At 44.8% G+C, this 21,218-nt stretch overlaps 3 protein-coding genes across 19 annotated transcripts in view; 2 read left to right on the top strand and 1 right to left on the bottom strand.

Moving 5' to 3' along the window:
- The window catches only part of ACBD5 (acyl-CoA binding domain containing 5), a 36,028-nt gene extending 34,679 nt beyond the window's left edge, over nt 1-1,349 (bottom strand). For 8 of the 10 annotated variants that reach the window (XR_015946295.1, XR_015946293.1, XR_015946296.1 and 5 more), the window contains exon 1: nt 1,275-1,349. The gene's annotated coding sequence lies outside the window, so the exon portion shown is untranslated. Of the gene's footprint in view, nt 1-1,252 lie in introns of all 10 variants that reach the window. The other 2 variants (XM_088653691.1, XM_088653693.1) reach the window with 1 other exon arrangement.
- Nucleotides 1,350-1,378: 29 nt separating this feature from the next.
- On the top strand, nt 1,379-2,459 carry LOC118091707 (centrin-2-like). The gene has a single exon (XM_035128938.3). The coding sequence runs from the start codon at nt 1,563-1,565 to the stop codon at nt 2,052-2,054; it is 492 nt and encodes a 163-aa protein (XP_034984829.1). The 5' UTR covers nt 1,379-1,562; the 3' UTR covers nt 2,055-2,459.
- A 12,206-nt stretch (nt 2,460-14,665) lies between these two features.
- The window catches only part of ABI1 (abl interactor 1), a 93,284-nt gene continuing 86,731 nt past the window's right edge, over nt 14,666-21,218 (top strand). For all 8 annotated transcript variants that reach the window (XM_035129470.3, XM_035129467.3, XM_035129466.3 and 5 more), the window contains exon 1: nt 14,666-14,908. In XM_035129470.3, coding sequence (XP_034985361.1) covers nt 14,792-14,908 — 117 coding nt within the window. In that variant the 5' untranslated portion in view covers nt 14,666-14,791. The remainder of the gene's footprint in view (nt 14,909-21,218) is intronic.

Raw genomic sequence — 21,218 nt, 5'->3', positions numbered from 1 at the left:
TATTTTTTTCAGTTACAGTATGGAATTGGGAGTAAAGGGTTGCGCCAAAGGCACCATGGAAAGGGGTGTTTACTACCCTCCTTTCGCTCAAGTCTCGTGTAGGTTCATCTCCCTGTGTATCAAGAATGAGGCCCAATTATTTAGCTCGCGTGACCTGTCCTTCTGAATGTTTTTAAGCCCGACCCCAAAGAAGTCAATGGGGCTTGCTCCGAAATCATTATACTTAGGGAGGTTAACGACTCATAACCCAATGTCCTGCATGCTGACACAGAAGTGCCGCTGGGTATCGGCGTAGGCGGCGGGGGGCAGAGAGGGGCAGCTGCTCCCCTAAATCAAAAAAAAATTAAAATACATAGCAAACTGAGGTCCTGCCCCCACTAACAAAAGCAACCCCCCCAAAAAAAATCCTGGCTACGCTCATGCCACTGGGTTCAGAGGGGCTTACTCCCATATAAGCATGCACAGAATTGCAGCCTACATGGGTCATATCCTAGATTTTGTACTGTCGTCTTCAAAGTGGATGGGAGGTGACATTAACAACATGCGCTAAAAGAAAAGGGATTTGGACGGATGCGGGTCAATCGTTTCACCTTACTTTCGCCAGCCTGATCAGGAAGTTCGAACAAGTGGTTTTAAAAGACTGTATTGGAGTAACTGCTGATTTACTCGTACACCAGTCCTCCGTTACCTTCCACTTTTTCCAGCCCATCCCATTGCTATTTCCCAGGACTTAACAGCACCTGTCTTTTGCTTTCTTAAACGTCTGTTGTGACCTGACAAGTGCGACATCACGCAGCCCTGGCGAACAGCTAAACAAGCAATTCAAAACTTCCCAACAACTTTTATCTACACTCACCCCATCCTCACTCACAGGGGGCTTTTAGATAAGCTTTGCAAAGCCAGCCTCAGCGCCAGTGATTTACTGTTTCCAGTACTGTACACAACAATAATACAACCACCCATTATTACTAGGCATCTATTATTACACACTCTTGGGGTGGGGATCGGGGGCGAGACTTCCCAGCAACACACATCTGGTCCCAATTCCCTCAATTACAGACAGAACCTGACAGCTGCAAGGACAAAAATAACAATACAATGTTTTTTTCTCCTCCAACTTTTTGACAGCAAAGCGTCACGTCACCCCAAAGCAAGGCCTAGAGGGTGGAGGCGCCGAAGAACAGCTGACCTTCCGCCTCATTTCCGAAATAACAAAGCATAACAAAGAGCACAAATTGTTCCCCGCTCCTACCTTCCGTGGCAGGTTCGCTCACCTTTTTTTTTGCCCAAGGCTCAGGCTTCTCCTGTTAAATGTCTCCCAACAGCAGCGATCAGCTCATTCTTGCCCCGCCTCCTCGAGGAGCATGCTGGGAAATGTAGTCCGTCCCTCTACTACTTCCGATCTCTGACATCCATGATCCTCCCTGCCATGGCAACCTTCAACTGTTTCCCCCCCATAGGCATAAGCATTCTCCCTCCTGGCGTCTGCGGGGAGCAGCCAGTAGCAAGGTGGCAGAACGGCTTGAGGAGCCCGGACGGCGCTGCCTTGAGGGCCCAGAAGGATGGCTTTTAGGAGGAGCAAGTGGAAGAAGAAAGGCCCTAAGCTTGAACTCAGCCCCGCTCAAAAGGAGCAGATGCGCGATGCCTTCGACCTGCTGGATTCCGACGGCACCGGGACCATCGACGTGAAAGACCTGAAGGTATCCATTCGGGCCCTGGGCTTTGAACCCACCAGAGAAGAGATCAAGAAGATCGTGAGCGAAGTGGATAAAGAAGGCTCGGGGAAGATCGGCTTCGACGCTTTTTATTCCGTGATGACCAAGAAGATGTCCGAAACGGATTCCAAAGAGGAGATCGTGAAATCCTTCAAGCTGTTCGAGGACCCGGAAAGGGGCAAGATCGGCTTTAAAGACCTCAAGCGCGTCGCCTCCGAGATTGGGGAGAAGCTGACGGACGAGGAACTGCAGGAAATGATCACCGAAGCTGACCTGAATGGAGACGGGGAAGTGAGCGAGCAGGAGTTTCTGACGATCATGAGGAAACACGGCTACTAGCCTAGTGGCCTCCTCCTCGTCGTCCTCTCTGCCCTTCTCGGCTTCCTCCGCCTCTTGAGAGCACCTGCAAATAGTGTTGGGGAGCTCATCACTTTCCTCCAGCCACCTTCCTCCTCCTCTCTCAGGCAGAAACTCTCACAGGTTAAAGTCAGGGCCCAGGGTGTGGGGAGGGGAGGCTGTAATTCACTGCTGGAACATTAAATGTGGCTTGGAAGAAGAAGAAAGAATTCTCCCTCCTCCCGCTTAACCTTGCTCTTTCTGTTTTCAGTGAATAAACATACTACCAATTTTAGACTCCTTTGGGAATACATTAGTAATGATTTATACTCTTTTCACAATAGGTAGAAAACATCAGGGTTTTTGTGCTGGTCAAGAACCGTAACAATAAATCAAATCAAATCATCAGGGTTTTTTTGTATAAATTGCTAAAATCTTAAAATCACTTTCAAAATGATCAAAACACAGTTACTACCACACACACTTAAAATAAGCAAGGCAATATTTCAAGGAATAATTACTGAATGTTCATATTCATATTATATGTTCTGTGTCTCTATTATTTTTCACATTTGCACACCTGCTCATCCAATCTAAAAACAACCCTTAGTATTTCTACTATAGGAAATTATATTTAGTACATTTTATGTTCAAGAATTACATGCTACTATCGGTCAGTGCGCAAACAGTGAGCTTGATGGCACTAATGCTCTGATAAGGCAACTTCCGATGTTCCCAAGTATCAGCAAGGTCTGCTCTGTCAGGGCCTTTACAGCAGTTTTGTTTTAAATAAATCAGACCACGCTGTTTAGAACTGCTCCTCCCAGGATGGCTAGCTATCATATACTGTACAAAAGATTTCTTTAAAAAATAAAATGATGAATAAAACAATATGAACAGCAGAGCACTAAAAACATAAATGTCAGAGAAATAAAGTAAAAAATATTTAAACAGTATCTGAAAAGGCCTTGGAAAAATGAGGTAATGGCCTTTGTGTTAACATTGGAATGGCATAAGAGCCACAAAACATAAAAGCAAGTGTCACAAGGCCATCTCCCCAGTTGCCAGCTGCCTGATCTCTGAGAGAGCCAAGGACAATCAGAGAAGGGTTTCTTTCTAAAGATGATTGGGAATTTTCCAGCAGGTTCATGTGGAAGAGGGCATTCAAAGGCTGTGGGATGGTACCTCTCTCCACTCATGCCATGTAACTTCCAGACTGGATTGCTGCAATGTGTCCTACGTGGGGCTGCCCTTGAAGACTATTCAGAAACCTCAACTGTTCCAAAATGCAGATTACTGTCTAGGTTTCCATCTAGAATTCATCTAACCTCAGTTTTAAAACAGCTGCATTGGTTGGCAGTTCGTTTCTGGGCCTAATTCATACCATTTTAGATCTTAATATACTCTGTTAAGATCAACAGAGGAGGCCCTCTTGCTAGTTCCACTGCCCTGAGGGGGTGGGGTGGGGGAGATGGCCCAGGAGAGAGCATTCTCTGTGGCAGCTTCCTAGTTTTGCAATTTGCCCCCCACCCCCCGGAGAGGAATTATACAATTTTTGTGGTAATCTGAAGAGGCAGCTCTTTACTCCTAGAGAACACACACACACACACATATAGGACCCACCCTATTACAGTGGTACCTCGGTTTAAGTACACAATTGGTCAATTGTGTACTTAAACCGAGGTATGACTGTATTCTGATTGGTAATTTGTTTTAAACAGTTTTTAATGTTGTCTTTTAAATTGCTGTTATTTACTCTGGAACTTTAGGGTGGTGAAGGTGGTTAATAAAACAAAATATCAATAGTCCCCCCCCCTTCTTTGCTAGTTTTTGGGAGAATTTTTCATATTCACGGAGGATGAGGCTATCATGATGGCTATGTTTCACTTTCATTTTTGGAGACTGTAATACCAATTACTGGGAATTGGTGTGAGAGTTGTTGCACACAGTTCCTGATAGGCATTAGCTACTATGAGATCAGGATTCTGGTCTAGGTAGACCTTTGGCCTGATCCAGCAGAGCTTTTCTTGTGCTCTTACTTAGTTTCAGCAGCTAGTTGCTGCGTAATTGTTCGTTTTTCATATTGTGCTCTAATGTGATTTTTGTCGCTTTCGTAAGCCACCTTGAACTTGGGAAAGATGGGAATGTTAAAAACCTGTTCTTTCCAAAGCACCATATACATAAATATAAATAATAAATAAGACGACTCCACACTGTTTGAAGAGACATAGTCTGGAATTCTACCTCTTTCTGCCATTGAAAACTGCAATGTGCTTTGTGACACCAGCTGAGAGAAGGGCTGAAGTGACATTTGAACTAGGCACTTCCTCCTTCATAGCTCATGAGCTGTGGCACGGTGCTGTTTCTCATGTCTAAATGCTTTTCATCTCACCCCACCAGGAGGGATCTGCTGCTTGGACCACTATCTTCCATTCTTTCTTGGTAAAAAATAGTCAAAGAGGGGTGCTGAATAAAAAGTTGCTCCTTGTGAGAACCTCTGCCTTTTGCTTCTGTAAGCTACAGGCGGTAGCAAAATCAGGTGAGTAGTCAGAGGTGTTTGGGGGTGGAACCTAGCTCTCCCCCTTTTAACCACAGTTTCTTTAAACTCTACTCACAGGGTGCCCGAATGTGCTGCAGAATGCAGTACTACTGAGATCCCAGCCGCGTGCCACCTTTAATTTGCCAGTGGCAAATTTGTGTCATGGTCATAGATCTTTTCCTATTGCCTAGCAATGACCGTGTGCTATGAGCAGATGAGATACCTGTATTTTGCTACCTGTCAGATCTTCTCTTTCCCGCTTCTTAGAGCATTTCTCAAGACAAGATGAAATCCACATCTGTGCATCTTGTTTGGGGCTTCTTCTTGAATTACTGTACTGTACAGGAATTGCCTAAGGCCTTTACTTGTTGGTACACGTTAAGCTTGAAGCGCCACCCAGTGGCTTTGAGGAGCAAATGCAGCTGGAGAATGAATCTGTTCTCAAAGTTACAGTAATTGGTTTTCTCTCATACCCTTTCAACTCTCACACTGTAAAACTTAAAAAACCTCATTATGGGTATATTGTGGCTCATTTGTGCTTAATGATGGCAACAACTAAGAGAAGTCACACCATTTAAATATTAAAATTCCTTCAGTAGCACCTTAAAAACCAACTAAGTTTTTATTTTGGTATGAGCTTTCGTGTGCATGCACACTTCTTCAGATAGCTTCTGTAAGCTACAGGCGGTAGCTGGGTATCTTCAGGGTATCTGAAGAAGTGTGCATGCACACGAAAGCTCATACCAAAATAAAAACTTAGTTGGTCTTTAAGGTGCTACTGAAGGAATTTTTTCATTTTACTTCGACCCAGACCAACACGGCTACCTACCTGTAACCATTTAAATATTAATGGAACATTTCAGATACATTTTACTTGTATGATCTGATTATAAAAAGGTAAAGGTACCCCTGACCATTAGATCCAGTTGCAGACGACTCTGGGGTTGCAGCGCTCATCTCGCTCTATAGGTCAAGGGAGCCGGCATTTGTCCGCAGACAGCTTCCGGGTCATGTGGCCAGCATGACTAAGCCGCTTCTGGCGAAACCAGAGCAGTGCACGGAAATGCCGTTTGCCTGCCTGCTGGAGTGGTACCTATTTATCTACTTGCACTTTGATGCACTTTTGAGCTGCTAGGTGGGCAGGAGCTGGGACCGAGCAATGGGAGCTCACCCTGACACAGGGATTCGAACCACCGACCTTCCGATCGGCAAGCCCAAGAGGCTCAGTGGTTTACACCACAGCGCCACCCACGTCCTATGATCTGATTATACTTTGGCTAAATCAATGAGATACAGCAAATATGGAATTGTAACAGTAAGGCAACTCCACATATAAGTGTGTCTTCATTATAATGTGTATAATAGCTTGTTTTTCACCTGTTTTTTTTAAAGCTAGGGTTTTTTTTATTCCAAGGAAATATAATTTCTCCTTTTTCTCTGATACGAGGGAAGCTGTTGATGTCCTGAACCAAATGTCTGAAGGTGGTTATGGGATGGATGAAGGTTAGTAGAGTGAATATTAAGCCAGACAAGACAGAGATAGGCATGGCCACTCGCTCTCAATTAGCAATTGTACTAACTGGTTAAAAACATCACCAGGCAGATTTTTTAATAATAATAAAAAATAGGAGACCCTCATTTTAGAAGGTTTGCATTTGTTGAGCCTGTTTCCATTTTTATACTGCTGCTTTATTTCTTTTGTAGGATCATTTTATTTTTAATTGTACGCAGCCTTGAGCAAAGCAGTTGCATCGGAAAGGCAGTGTATAAGTTTTCTAAACAAATAATAATTGCACTATCGAAGACTATCATCAACAGCTCAACACCTGCAGTTAATGAAACAGCAAAGCTATACTCTGTGTGGTGCCTTAGTGTTCATGCTTGTACATTGCTAATAGGCATGTCTGCACTTTAGACAAGAGGCATCCAGCCATCTATTCCTCTCCAAGATTTAACTTCTGGAGACCCCGAGGGAGGGAACTTAAGCCTGTAGAATTATAACTCCAGCAACTGGAGCAACATTAAAACAAGTCATCCTTAGCAACAAAACAGAGACAATTATTTACTAGGAACAAAGACAGGAAATCGGGGCTGACTGATAAACAGGAGCTGTTCTCAAGCATATATTCAAACACCAGCATTTTCTATGTTATATCAACACTATCCAATTCCCTTTCATACTTATACTGAAACTGAATTCTTAACCTGCTGCATTAATCAAGCATTGCAGGGGTACTTCTAATAAATATACATGACTGCCAAAGAACTTCCTGACAGTAAGAGCTGTTCGGCAGTGGAATTTGCTGCCAAGGAGTGTGGTGGAGTCTCCTTCTTTGGAGGTCTTTAAGCAGAAGCTTGACAGCCATCTGTCAGGAATGCTTTGATGGTGTTTCCTGCTTGGCAGGGGGTTGGACTGGATGGCCCTTGTGGTCTCTTCCAACTCTATGATTCTATGATTCTATGATTCTATGATATTGTGCTGATGATCAGATACCACAGTGATCAGTGTAGCCTTCAAATGCAGGTAGCTTTGGTGAAAGAAGAGAAGCTGGAATGTAGAACTGTTATACCAGGCATCCCCAAACTTCGGCCCTCCAGATGTTTTGGACTACAATTCCCATCTTCCCCGACCACTGGTCCTGCTAGCTAGGGATCATGGGAGTTGTAGGCCAAAACATCTGGAGGGCCACAGTTTGGGGGTGCCTGTGTTATACTAAGAGGCTGCTTGTGCATTATCACCTGAAGTCCAGCTTAATCCCTTTTATTCTTGGCCCAGTAGCAATGTTCCATCAATATGGGGGGAAAGGATAGCCATGTTGCTCTTGAACCCCCTCAAAAAGCAGCTGTATGTGTTACCCTTGCACAGGAGAGGAAACACAAATTATCTCCAAAGAATGGAAATTTTTATTAGTGGGAAGGATTGACTTTAGGATTCTGTGCTTCAGGTATCAAAATGTCCTTGGCTAGTCATCATAAAAAAGTGTTGAAGGAATGGGTGTGATCTGAGGAATGAACCAGAGTCTTCTGCTTCCCCACAACCATTATATTTTCCCCAGGGAGCCATAAACCTTTTAAGCACAAGGAATCCTTTCATGGTAATTAAGACATGAGCTCTAACTTTCACACTGTCCTGTAAGAAGCAATATTGGCCGAGATGAGAAGCTGAATTCTGAAACAAATGAGAGTGTCTTTATTATACAGCTACAGCAAAACACAAACACAAGAGAGATCCGTTCCTTTGTATTCTACCAGTTGGTATCCTTTGTTTTTCTTGTTCTGCTTAGTAACTGTTTATGATCGTGAGGTGCCTGGGAAAAATGGGACTGCACTGCTGAAAGACAAGCAACTTTTGGTTCCGCCTCACCTTGAAATCTTTCCATTCCCGCTGGTTCTTGCAAGAAGTGCACTCTGTAACAAAGATACCGGGTATGAGCTTTTCTTCTTCCTCCTCTCTCCCATTCCTTTTCCCTTTTGTGTGATGGCTTTTAGACTGTAGTGTAAGCCATAGGGCAGGAACTGCCATATAACTGGCAATTACAAGCCACTCTAGAAGTCTCTTTTGGATGGAAAGTGGGCTAAAAAAGGTGCACACACACACACTCTTCTGAAAATCCACTTCAGATATTTTTCGTAAGGTCTCCAGTGCTGCTGAAGGTGTATAATGGTGACCTACATGGATATGCAATGTATATGCAATATTACTTGTCTCTTATCCAGGCTAAACTTACCAAATTCCTTCAGCCTGGCAGAAGCATGATTCAGAAATGCCATTTTTTTTTAAAAAAAATCCCATTTACCTCTGATAAAAATGAATCTTTCCTCACTATCTGACTTACTGGCACAGAGCAAATTCTGTTGCCCTCCAGAATTTTGTTGGACTGCAACTCCCATCATCCCTCACCACTGGCTGTGCTGGCTGGGGCTGATGGGAATTGGAGTTCATCAACATGTTGGGAGGGGGGCTGATTCACTGTCCCTGTTTTGTAATAAAGCATGGAACCTCATGCGCTTCTTGACATGGCGTTTGTAGACAGAGAACATTCCTCCACACAGTATATTTGAAAAGGGGGTGGGTGGGAGAAAACACAGAAGTGTCTAGACTTATATTTATTTATTTTAAGGCATAAATATAGAAGAGAAAAGATAGGAAAAGGAAAGATTGGTACAGAGAGGGCAAACAATTGCAGTATTCATTGATTAGGGGAGATAGGGCAAGTTACATAATGAAGCGCTGTCACACAGCTTATTTTTGTCCTTTCTGTTTTTTGTTCCTTCTCAGACCAGCAATCTTGCATTTATTTTTGGGCTCCCCACCAGCTTGGGCTGCCTAGCGATGCCTGGCTGGAGTGTGCTTGCTCCTGCTACTGCAAAATGCTACAGGCTGCCTAGCAACAGGCAATCAGAGTGGGCTGCGTTGCCCATTTAGAAAGCACACCCAGCAGGAAGTCAGAAAAGGTGGGCTCCTTTCCTTCCCGGGCTGGCGACTCACCTTTAATAAGCGGAAGCTTTTTACTGAACTAGAACCCAAATCTCTGTACACTAAAGCCCTGGAGAGAGACACACATAGACAAGAGAGAGACGGAACCGATTGCCTTACCAATACATACTTGTTCTGCAGCATTCATCAGATGAAAAGATGCAACGTCGTACGTATGAATGTTCAATAAACAGCCAATCTCATCTTACCTCCCCGCAAACGTTGCACAAACTAATCAGAATGAATGCTCAGTAAACAGGTCATATGGAAGTGACCTTTGTGGTTGTGAAACTGGAGCTATATTCATGCCCTCATATACTGCAAATTTGTATTATTAAGGGAAGAGAGATCTTTATCATTCTAGTAACGTTCAACTAAATTCCCTCTATCTTGAGGGAAAATATAAAGCAATGAGAACTCCCATTTAACTCCCCTGTAAATTTCTCTAGCGTTCTTTTTATGTCTTCTGCACAGATCAAATCTTACTGTTATGTGACAGTAAGAGATTAATTCATTCAGTTGCAGGTATCAACACACCTTTCAATTACTGCTGTGTTTCCCAGACTTTATATTTCAGCGGCAGTAATCCAGAAGCACACCAAAGTTTGCGGTTTCAACTTTCAAGCCAAAGCCCCATCTGGGCAAAGCAGGGTGTAGCTATCTATAGCCATACCTGTGTTTCAGGCCATGTGTGTTTAGGCTTCATGAGTGCCTATTATCTAGCATGGTTGCCAACTTTTCCATTAGTCCCCACAGTGGTACTTTTAACTGTGGCACAAACGGGGGCACAGGAAGGGGAGTGCGGTGGGGGCAGGCCGCCCCAGGTGTCACCACTGGGGGTGTGTGTGACAAAATTTCGGGCGGCACTCACCGCAGGGCCTGCAGCGTGCCTGAGCCATGCATCTCTCCTGGGAGTGATGCAGTACCTTGGGTGCCCGCAGGCTCCGCGCTGCCCCAAACGGTCCGCCCGCCGCCTCCCCCTCAACTGTAGGGTGGCTGAGTGGGAGGAGGCAGGCATACTCCTTGAAGCGCCCTGCCCTGGCTGGCGCCGCCCCATGGTCGGCTGGCCCCGCAGACATGTGCGCCGACCCAGGCTCCTGATTGGCTTGCTCCATTGCTGGGCACAATCTGCAGGAATTATAATATTAATAATATATTATTTTACCCCGCCCATCTGGCCGGGTTCCCCCAGCCACTCTGGGCGGCTTCCAACAAAATACAGAAATCCATCAAACATTAAAAGCTTCCCTAAACAGGGCTGCCTTGAGATGCCTTCTAAAGGTCTGGTAATTGTTGTTCTCTTTGACATCTGCTTGGGAGGGCGTTCCACAGGGTGGGTGCCACTACCGAGAAGGCCCTCTGCCTGGTTCCCTGTAACTTGGCTTCTCGTAGTGAGGGAACCGCCAGGAGGCCCTCGGCGCTGGACCTCAGTGTCCGGGCAGAACGATGGAGGTGGAGACGCTCCTTTAGGTATACTGGACCGAGGTTGTTTAGGGCTTTGGCAATGAAGCCTTCTACAACTTGGAAATAGGCATCATAATCGCTAATCTCAACCACCGTTAAAATGCAAAGTTGCAGGGTCCAGCCGACAGTTGTCAGTTTTGGGTTGCGTTCACTGTTAGTTGTAATCAGAGCAGACCCACTGTAATTAACAATGGACACAAGTAAATTTGGTCCATTCATTTCAATTGGTCTTTTTTGAGCAAGAATATAGCAAGAACAAATAAGGATACAACTCCTTATTTGTATCTCTAAAATTCTACTGGTTTTACATTCTGAGTGGCTGAATGTCCCTCCACCCCCACCCCCACCCCTGGATCAGCATTAAGGGTCAGCACTACTGGGCAGCTGGTAAGATGCACACAGCCAAAATCTGTACCCACCTTTTTCCACCTAGTTGTCACACTTCCCAAAACAATACGTGAAAGAAACAGTCATCGTTCCAAAGTCACACTTGTCTTAATTTTGTAAGGCAGTTTAAGAACAAACGATTCAGTTTACAAACAATTTGGTTTACAAACTCCGCAAAACTGGAAATAGTGTCCCGGTTTGCGAACTTTACCTCAGTCTAAGAACGGAATCCGAATGGTGGAAGGGCACCGGCGGCTGGAGGCCTCATTAGGGAAAGTGCACCTCGGTTTAAGAACAGTTTCGGTTTAAGAATGGACTTCCGGAACGGATTAAGTTCGTAAACCGAGGTACCACTGTATATAAGTGCATCTATTAGTGAAAATAGCATACATATTTCTACAGTAGGAGAAACAGCATTGCAAAAATGTGTATACTTGTAAAAATTACAAACATGAGAAATGTGCATTAAAATGCCACTGGATTTTCATTAGAACTCCCCCCCCCCCATAAGGATACAAATCACAGGCTGATGTGAAAATGTGGAGAATCAAACTTAAGATCAGAAAAATGAGAATCTGAAAGGAAGTGAGGTTGTTCACCCAACCCTAAAGTAGGTGCTGTGGCACCTACCAGCTACAATCTGAAATGATACTCCTGGTTTTAGGACTGCCACATTTAAGGAGGGTACATTGAGCTCTGTGCTCCACATTATTATCATCTTTGCAGTTGGCACTAATTGGCATTCTTGCTAGTGACTTCTGCAGGAAAAGCAGCAGCAGCAGAGGATTCTGGGACTGCCTTGAAACGGAATGTCCTGTCACAGTCCCTTTGATGTTCTTTCCATATGAAAATCAATCAGCATGAAGCCATAAGCAAAGCAGATGGTGAGGTTTCATAATCAAGGCTTCCATCCTAAAATTCATTTGTGCCAGCTATGGAGAAAGGAGATGCTTTGCTATAAGGTCCTATAATGATGTGAGTCAGAATCCTCAGTGCTTTCCACTTTCACAAAGATAACATTTTATATATTTGTACTATTATTTTGGCCCTTCTCACATACTGGCCTTTTGTAGTGCACCCAGTGTCTCTCAGGTGATCCATGGTGTTTCTGTAATAAATATTCATATTGATTATTTAATTTCATTTCTATTGATTCTTTTATCTTTATATTGCATTTTGTTGTATTACAGTTGGAATTCTATGGAATTTAGATTGCAATACAATGGCATACACTATAAAAAATAAAAGCAGGAATAGAAATACAATTAAAAATCACACAGCATCTAGCATAGTGCATTACAATTGCTACAACCAGTAGCAAAATCGTGACCTGCCAAGACTCTCAGCAATTTTCAAGTGGTTGGGGGTGGGGCAAGCTTGTAAACCACTGCAGATATCATATACATACATATATATAGCTATTTCATAAAATTTATACACTGTTTGATTGTAAAAAAAAATTAAGAGAGTGGTTTACAGACGATAAACCAGTAAAAGCAAGGAGAGAAAAAATACAATTCTACTTTTAAAATTACAAGTTAAACTACTAAACAGAGTAAAATTACCTGAACTTCCTAAGCATACGAGTAGGCTTGTCTAAACAGGAATGTCACCGAAAAGAGTAGAGTGAAGGCACCTGCTTGATCTCAATAGGCAGGGAGTTCCAAAATGTGGGTGTTGCATGCCACACCAAACAACTGACTTTTCACAAATGTAGAGCAGATATTATGTGGCACCTGTAGTACTGTAGTGCCAATTCTGCTGATCAAAGTGGTTGACTGGGCACATGTAGGGTAAAGCGATCTCATAGGTCCTAAATACAGTATTTTTATTTAGCTGTACTAGCATCTCCAAAATATGGTCTGAAGCTCAACATCAAAAAAAACCAAGATCATGGCCACTGGTCCCATCACCTCCTGGCAAATAGAAGGGGAAGAAATGGAGGCAGTGAGAGATTTTACTTTCTTGGGCTCCTTGATCACTGCAGATGGTGACAGCAGTCACGAAATTAAAAGACGCCTGCTTCTTGGGAGAAAAGCAATGACAAACCTAGACAGCATCTTAAAAAGCAGAGACATCACCTTGCCGACAAAGGTCCGTATAGTGAAAGCTATGGTTTTCCCAGTAGTGATGTATGGAAGTGAGAGCTGGACCATAAAGAAGGCTGATCGCTGAAGAATTGATGCTTTTGAATTATGGTGCTGGAGGAGACTCTTGAGAGTCCCATGGACTGCTAGAAGATCAAACCTATCCATTCTTAAGGAAATCAGCCCTGAGTGCTCCCTGGAAGGACAGATCCTGAAGCTGAGGCTCCAATACTTTGGCCACCTCATGAGAAGAGAAGAATCCTTGGAAAAGACCCTGATGTTGGGAAAGATTGAGGGCACTACCGTAGGAGAAGGGGACAACAGAGGACGAGATGGTTGGACAGTGTTCTCGAAGCTACGAACATGAGTTTGACCAAACTGCGGGACGCAGTGCAAGACAGGAGTGCCTGGCGTGCTATGGTCCATGGGGTCACGAAGAGTCGGACACGACTAAACGACTAAACAACAACAAAGCATCTCTTTTGCAGAATGAGATGTCCTCAAAGTCCACTGATGTCAAGAGGCTTAGGCCCATCAAATTCTGTATGGGTTGCAGCTGCGACTGCATAGTCCTGCCCAATCTGCCTGTCTACTCTCTATATACATATTTAGGCTGTATCACATTACTTTGGAAACTTCACTTTTGGAGGTTTGGGTGGGTGCATCTGGCTGTCTACATCATAGTAGATGCTGGGTTTTTCCTGTAATCACAAGGACTAGAATACTTCCTCCCTTTAGCATATATCACACTTCATTCGTAGATCTCAGGGCAGTTCACAACAGAATCACAGAGTCGGAAGGAACCCACAGGGTCATCTAGCCCAACCCCCCCTGTACTGCAGGAACCACAGCTAAAGAATCCCTGTTTATGGGGGGACGGGGACTGGAGGGAAATACTTAATCTTTTGCTAGGTTGGGGGGGGCACAGTATTCCTGGCACGTGCATGTCACCACTTAAAGCTTTCTCCCTCTACAGCTTTTTAGAGCTTTAGAGCTCTAAACTTTTTTCAAAGAGGGTCAGATTTGATGAAGTGAACACGCGTGAGTGCCGACCAAAGTTGTTCAGCTTTTTTTAGGATTGAAGTTGCTGAGCTTTTTTTTTGGGGGGGGAAGGGGTTACCCCAGGACATGTACTGCCACGGGGGCCGGATTAAATCGACCGGGGACCGGATTAGGCCCCCGAAACAGCCCTTGGACATGCCTGCTCTAAAGGGACAGCTTAAATAGGTTAGAGCGCGGTGCTGATAACGCAAAGGTTTGCAGGTTCAATCCCCGCACGGGACAGCTGCGTATTCCTGCATTGCAGCGGGTTGGACTGGATGACCCTCAGGATCCCTTCCAAGTAACTCTCTCATCGCTGGGAAACCCTGTCGGGTTTGTCCGCGCGGATCCCCGGGAAACGAAGCCACTGTCAAAACGCAAGGAGTTGCCGGCGGCCCCGTCCTATAGACTGATCAAAGCGGGAAAGAGGAAGGGAGGGCGGCAGGAAAGAGCCGTGACTACATCTCCCGGCGTGCCTTGCGATACCTTTTCCTGTGGGGCGGGGCGGGAGGGGGACGGCGGCCGAGAAGGAAGGCGGGCGAAAAAGGAGCCAGGCGAGGGACGGGCGAGAGCGAGAGCGGCTCGGTGTGGGTGGGAGGGGGGGGAAAGCGAAGTCTCTGTGGCGAGAGCGAGGCGAGGAGGAGGAGGAGAAGGAATCCCACAATACCAGGCGGGCTGGCTCGAGAGCTTGCGGAGCTCCCGCTGTCTCTTTAATGCAAGAGGAAGCGATGCGGAGGGGTGGAAAATGGCAGAGCTGCAGATGTTACTAGAGGAGGAAATCCCTTCTGGAAAGCGGGCTTTGCTCGAGAGCTACCAGAACCTCACCAGGGTCGCCGACTACTGCGAGAACAACTACATCCAGGTAGGTAGTAGGGAAGGCGCCGGCGGGGAGACCTCGCTTGCCTTTCCTGGGGCGGCGGAGGGGAAACCAGTAGCCTCCCTTCGCCTTCACGGCAGGGGGAAGGGGGGGGAGGACCTCCCCCAGAGACACACACACTCGCTTTCTTGCACACAAACACACACAGGAAGTGGGCAAGGGCTGTTGCGAAGGGGAGAGAAGGCACCCAGCCCAGACACTGGGCAAGCCACTCCGGGCATATTGTAGCGCCCAGCCCAGGCTGCGAGACACGGTGTCGCCCTCTCCCCGACCCCCCCCCCCCGTCCAATCCCTCGGCGTTTCCCTTTAAACTTTTCAACCAAACGAGGGCTTCCTCTCCTCCACCCACCCAGCTCCACCTCGGGGCTGTGTTTCCCTTGAAGCGCCTGGGGTGGGGGTTTAATGGAGGGTGGCTATTCCGTCTGCTCGGATCTGAGGGTGTGTCTGTAAGGGTATTTTATTCTACAGCCCTCCCTGTGTTTCTGTGAACGTCTGGAGGCAGAAGTGGCTGGCTGGGTGGGGGAGAAATGGTTCATGGGTTTAGCAAGAGCCCTGCCTGTTTACCTTCAGACTGCTTCCCCTCATCTTCTCTCTCTGCCTCTCTCCATGCGTTTCCCTTTGGGATTCTGATCATATCTCAATTTGTATATGTTTGTAAGCGGTTTAAAAGCCATTGAGAAAACTGGAAGTAGAAAGAGAGAGTATATATATTACATCAGACTTCTTTCAGGGTTTTTTTTTCCTGAGGGGTGGGAGCGGCGTGGTAGGAGGGATATGCCCCCCCCACTTCAAATATGTCGAAATGAATGCAGCGAAATGACTTTCGAAGTGAGACTTGTTTGGCTTGTTCACTGTAGCAATGTGAAATCCTGAATTTGTGAAAGAAGGGAAGGGGGTGGGGAAAAACCACCCCCATCTCAGGCTTGTGTATGCGTGCGCACGCCGCGCACACTTATAAATTACTTCATGTAATTTAATAATGCAAGCGAATTCTCTGTGGACACTGTTTATTTAATATTTGGTGTGTAATTCATACCAAGTCCAAATGAATTGTGTTCCTGGCATGGTGCTAGATTGCTGAAACGATAAATTTCTGAGAGGAGGGAGCTGCAGGTATGCAGCCAGGAAAAGTAAAGCATTATTTTTTAAAAAGGATACGCTGGTTCTCCTCGAAATGGGCTGGCCTGCTTATTTCATATAATTAATACATTCTGGAGTGAAATATTTAGGCTCCATGAAAGAGAACCTGTGTCTAAGGCCCCCATCTGCACTACTTTAAATCACTTTAAACAGTCATGGTTTCTCCCAGACAATTTTCAGAACTGTCATTAAGGCTGCCTAGAGAGTTGTTAGGAGGACCCTTATTCCCCTCCCAGGACCGCAGTTTCCAGTGTTCCCTAGGGAGAGGGATTGACTATTAAACTACACTGAGAAATGTAACACCGTGAAGGGGTCTCCTAACAATTCTCAACACCCTTAACAACACCCTCATGATTCTTTGCAGGAAGACATGCCTGTTTAAAGTGGCTTGATACTGCTTTAACTACACAGTGCTGGTGGGGCCTTTATGTTACTCAGGAAAGGAACCTTTTTCCAGAGTCTCTACTATCCTTGTGTACATGTGGGTGCTTCAAATGCATTTCTACCCTTCTAAATGATCTTTGTAACTTCTAAAGGGCTTAAACTGCACAATCCTTTGTGTGTGTCTACTTGGGAGTCCACCCCACCAAGTTGAATGGCAGTCCTACGCTAGGTGCTCATAGGTTTGCAGCCACTTTCCCTATTTTCACACATTTCTGTGGGGGTAATATTTGTTTAAAATCTAGATAAAAGTACTGTGGAACCTGTTGCATGCTGCATATGTTTGCCTGGCTACAATCTAGGCTTCACTGCTTCCTCCCAAGTACCTTTCCTTAGGCTTGCCTCCAGCATTAACTACCCTTCCTAGCCTCTGCATGCAAAGTTATGTAGTGATAAGACTATACAGTAGATTTCTCTTCCCCTCACACCCATTTTTTTTTTCTTAGGGCAAGGGTGGCCAACTCCGAAGAGACTGCAATCTAAAAACTGGCAGTGATCTACCCTCTTGGGGGGGGTGGGGTCAGGTCAAAATTGTTAAGCTTTTTTAGGGAGGAGGAAGGCCCATTTTTAGGGGTTCGGGTCAGAGTTGTTGAGCTTTTCTGAGGCGGGAGGAAAGCCCTGTTTTTGGGGGAGTGAAGGGCTAAAATGTTGAGCATTTTTTAGGGGAGCCAAAGTTGTCGAGCTTCTTTGGGGGGAGCCAGTGATCTACCACAGACGTCCAGTGATCTACTGGTAGATCACAATCTACCTGTTGGACGTGCCTGTCTTATGGCAACTCCTTACCACTGAATTTGGGAGCTGTTCGGTATTGCTATCTGAATGTTCTCCACCTTGCCTTTACTTGGAATATTTCTCTGCATCCAAGTAACATTTTTCATTTAAAAGTTAAGGCCTAAATTAGTTGTGACTATGGCAGATCTATGTGCTTAAACACTTACCCTCCCCATTTGCACAGAATGAAGGGTGTTGTTTGAACAGCAAGTGGACTACTTGGATGAGTGCAGAACCTACCGTATGCCTGTCTGCCTCATCACAGTTTGTCCTCCTGTGGTGCTTTTCTCCTCAGCTGAACTCTAGAAGCAATGTGTGCTTGGCTAGAAGAAAAGTGTCTGTAGAGACAGGCTGTGGGGTAGGGTGGGAGGAGGAATCTGCTTTGAATGGATTTATAAACACAGTTTGGCAATTCTGTCCCGATCAAGCTTTGGACCACCTCTTTGCAACAAGTACCCACTTATACCCAAGCTGCTTGTGTATTGTCAGTTTTCTAAAAAGCCTAAGTATATAAAAAATTATATACAGAAGCATGTATATAATGTGTGTGTTTTATGCAGTTGCATATAACAGTGTACTTTAGGAAGCCTGGAGTGCATAAAATATTAAATGTATGATATTTTAAAGCAGAAAATAAATAAATAAACACTCTTCTTACTGATCAAGGAGTTGGGATGAGAGTTGGAAAAGAAACAGTGTGTAGATAAGCCCAATATTAAGATTTTTTGGAAAATTTCTTTTCTACCTGTGGGAAATAAGCAGGAAATCATTCTTTAACTGTGCACTGTTTTTTCTGAAAAAGGAATCCACCTTTCTAGATTTTTGGGTCAGATCTATGCTTAAACACATCAATCTGCTGTCATCAGTAGTTGAAAAAAAATCAAATGCAAGTTTTATTAATTAAATGCTCTTTCTCCCTTAATGTGACCAAAATTTCTGCTTTCCCCACATCACCACCTGGTGTCAAGTGAGGATAGGCAGCAAAGTATTTTCTGCTTCCCACTGAGTCTTCAATATTTTGTTCTTTAGATACAGGAAAAACATGGGCTTGCCACGTTTTAGAGGCTGTACACTATGTGATATATTCTAAAAGGAAGTTCTGACTCCCAAGTGGCTTCAGATGTTACTCATCAGGACTGCCAGCTTGGTGTTTGTGTTCGCCCACCCCCATAAGTAAAAAATCAGCTTGTGGCACTTGTTGGTAACATCTAAAGGGGAACATCTGTAGGAAACTCTGCATCTGACATACTACAAGGACAAGTGACTGAGCCTATAGCGGGAATGTCCCGGGTTAAAATCTCACTTCTGCTGTGACTTCACTGGGTTCTAAGTAAAAAATCCTATTTCTTGGCCTCTTCTATCCCCCTCCCAAACCCTCCACCCCCAGTAATATGGGGATAATATCAACCTACCTCCCATGTCTGTTGTAAAGACATGGAAGACTGAATGAAGAGTGCTATTAGTATAGATAGAAGTGGGGAAATCCGTTTTGAATATAATTCCTGTTGTTCTGTCCTGTGCAGTTGTGGTAGGAGGGGCTATAATCTTAGTCAAATTTATTTGTATATCACATTTCGCACAAATATATATTTGGATATCTAAATGGCTCTAGTGCATATCGTGCCAAGGTCTTGGCAATGCACCAACGCTAATTGGGCCCTTCACTCATGATTCCAATTGCGCTCAAAGCAGTTTGCATAAAAAGGGAAAACAAAACTTTAGAGTAGGTCCCCTTGCCTCAGATAGTTAAGAATTAGTTCCAAGCAAGAAAGATGCTAGACTCTCTGTTCAAGCTACACAGTGACGTACAGATGGATGGCTGGTGTGCCATTCCGCAGCTAACAGGCTTTTTGCAATTATGCTCTGCATCTTCTATAACTAAGCATGACTCTCCTGAGGAAGAGCTCACAATACATTGGGACTCTTGGGATAGCTATTGCTTTGCACCATTTGTAGTCCCCCCCCCTCTTCTGTTGCTTCTATAAATCCTCGGGAGACCACAATTCTTGCATTAGGTTTCATAACTTCTAACTATTCCATCAACTAAAAGCTTGGGGAGCACTTTTTTCCCCATGCTGCTGATGTGCCTGCCGTATGACCTTAGCATGGATCCCTCTCAGGATTGCTTGGAATTTGCTGCACATTTTTTCCACTTTCGTTTAACTTGGATCTAATTTCGGATGTGTGCGAATCCTAGAGGGTACGGCTGTGTCAGCAATAGGCCTCGAGGGCAAACCATCCTTGCAAATGTACCCGCAATTTGTAATATCGTATGAACTAGCAACCTTCATAGTAGTTTTCGCCATAAAAGCTGTCTTCCTCTTCGTTTACCAAGCAAGCTGTAGCCTGAATATGATTTGGCATCTTGTTCCTGTTTAGACCACACTGGCGTTTGCACATGAAGTGCTTGAGGAGAACAGGTTTTACGTCTTGGCACAGCTAAAAGTTTGACCTGCCTTTCCACAGCCGTAAGAGTTAAGCAGTTTCCTTGCCCCCCCTCCTTCCACCCCCTGCTTCAAAGTTTTCTTGCTCCACCCAAAGAAAGCTGCTGATACAAATGCTTGAAAAAGGCGAGGTTGCTTTTGGTTTTACTCATGGGAAATATGACAAATACAGTGGTGTGGCAACTGCAGCACATGTTTTGACCTGTTGGTTGGTGTTTGTGTATGTGCTTGTGTGTCATTTCCCCTCCCTTCCCTGTGCTTGCATAAATTTGTAGCAAACCTGTCCAGTACCTGCTTTTTTCAAATAGCTTTAAGTACGTTTACCCCAGTGTGGGTAAGTCCCCCCCCATAATAATAACTAGCATTCGCTCATATAAGCTCACATAACCTGCTTTTAAAACAAAGCTGCATGTCAACAGCTGGGGGTGAAAAGGTATCTCCCCATGCTAAGGTGTAGAAGGAAGAACTCTTTTTTTTTTAGGTTAATACCTAATTTTTCTGCTTTTATGTGGATTTAGCCCAATTCAGTATAAAGTGATAAACAAGTTGATAATACTGATTTGATTTCTAGTGTAAGGCAGAGTTATACCAGCAGTTGTACAAAGCCATCTGCTCTGCAGTTGGACTAGTGTAGAGATTACTTTTCTAGGGGATTGAATTTGCTAGTAGTGTCGATGTCTATGGTCCTGCTGCCCCAGGATTAGAGAATGTAACACACAGGGCAATGTAGGGCTATGTGTGTGTGTGTGTGTGTGTGTGCGTGCGCGCCTGTGTGCATACAAGCTGGGGGCTGGGAAAGAAATCTCTGCAGTTGGTGTTTGCATCAGATTCAAACTGAGTTTCCAGTGCTTGTTGAATTGCACATTCTTCTCCCAACTTCCATCCCTGTGGAAAGCAAGTCATAGCAGCTCAAGATGCAGGACTAAAAAAAAAGGTGACGTGAGGGAGATGCATGGTTAAAGAATAGATGTGTTTCCTTACTTTTTTTGAAAAGTGCTTTGCTGCTACTTCACTTAAAAAAAAAACACACCCAGTATACCTACAAGAATGAAACCAACAACCATGACATGTGCTTGAGTGGTTAGACTGTTTGGGTTTGTATCGGGGAGGCCCACAGTTGAATCCTTGCACGTCAGTGAAGTTCACTGGGTGATCCTAGTTCTACTTCTTGGCTTAACCTACCAAAAGAATTTCCATGTATGAAAGCTTAAAGCAGGGATGAGGTGCCTGTGGGCCTCCATCAGCCTTAGCAAGCATGACCAGCGGTCAGGGATGTTCGGAGTTGTAGCCTCAACAACATCTGGAGAGCTGTAATTTCCTTTCCCTGCCTTAGAGCTCTCAAAATCACGACACGCCTTTAAGAGAAAGAAAGTGCAGGGTGCGTCCTATAGAGAGGGACTGCCTTGTCTTGTGTCGCCACCTCCATACTGCTGAGCAGATATGGAACAGGTTTTGTCTCTCAACTGTCTCTTGATCAGAGCACATACGGATCTTCTTGC

Source organism: Zootoca vivipara, chromosome 11 (assembly GCF_965207765.1).
Source record: "Zootoca vivipara chromosome 11, rZooViv2.hap1.1, whole genome shotgun sequence".
In the NCBI taxonomy this organism is placed as follows: Eukaryota; Metazoa; Chordata; class Lepidosauria; order Squamata; family Lacertidae; genus Zootoca; species Zootoca vivipara.
Note: the sequence above shows the minus strand (reverse complement) of the source record. Positions and strands in the feature narration are given on the sequence as shown.

Bases quoted from the DNA above. Each gene is read 5' to 3' on its own strand.
- LOC118091707 (XM_035128938.3), top strand. From the start codon at position 1,563: ATGGCTTTTAGGAGGAGCAAGTGGAAGAAGAAAGGCCCTAAGCTTGAA.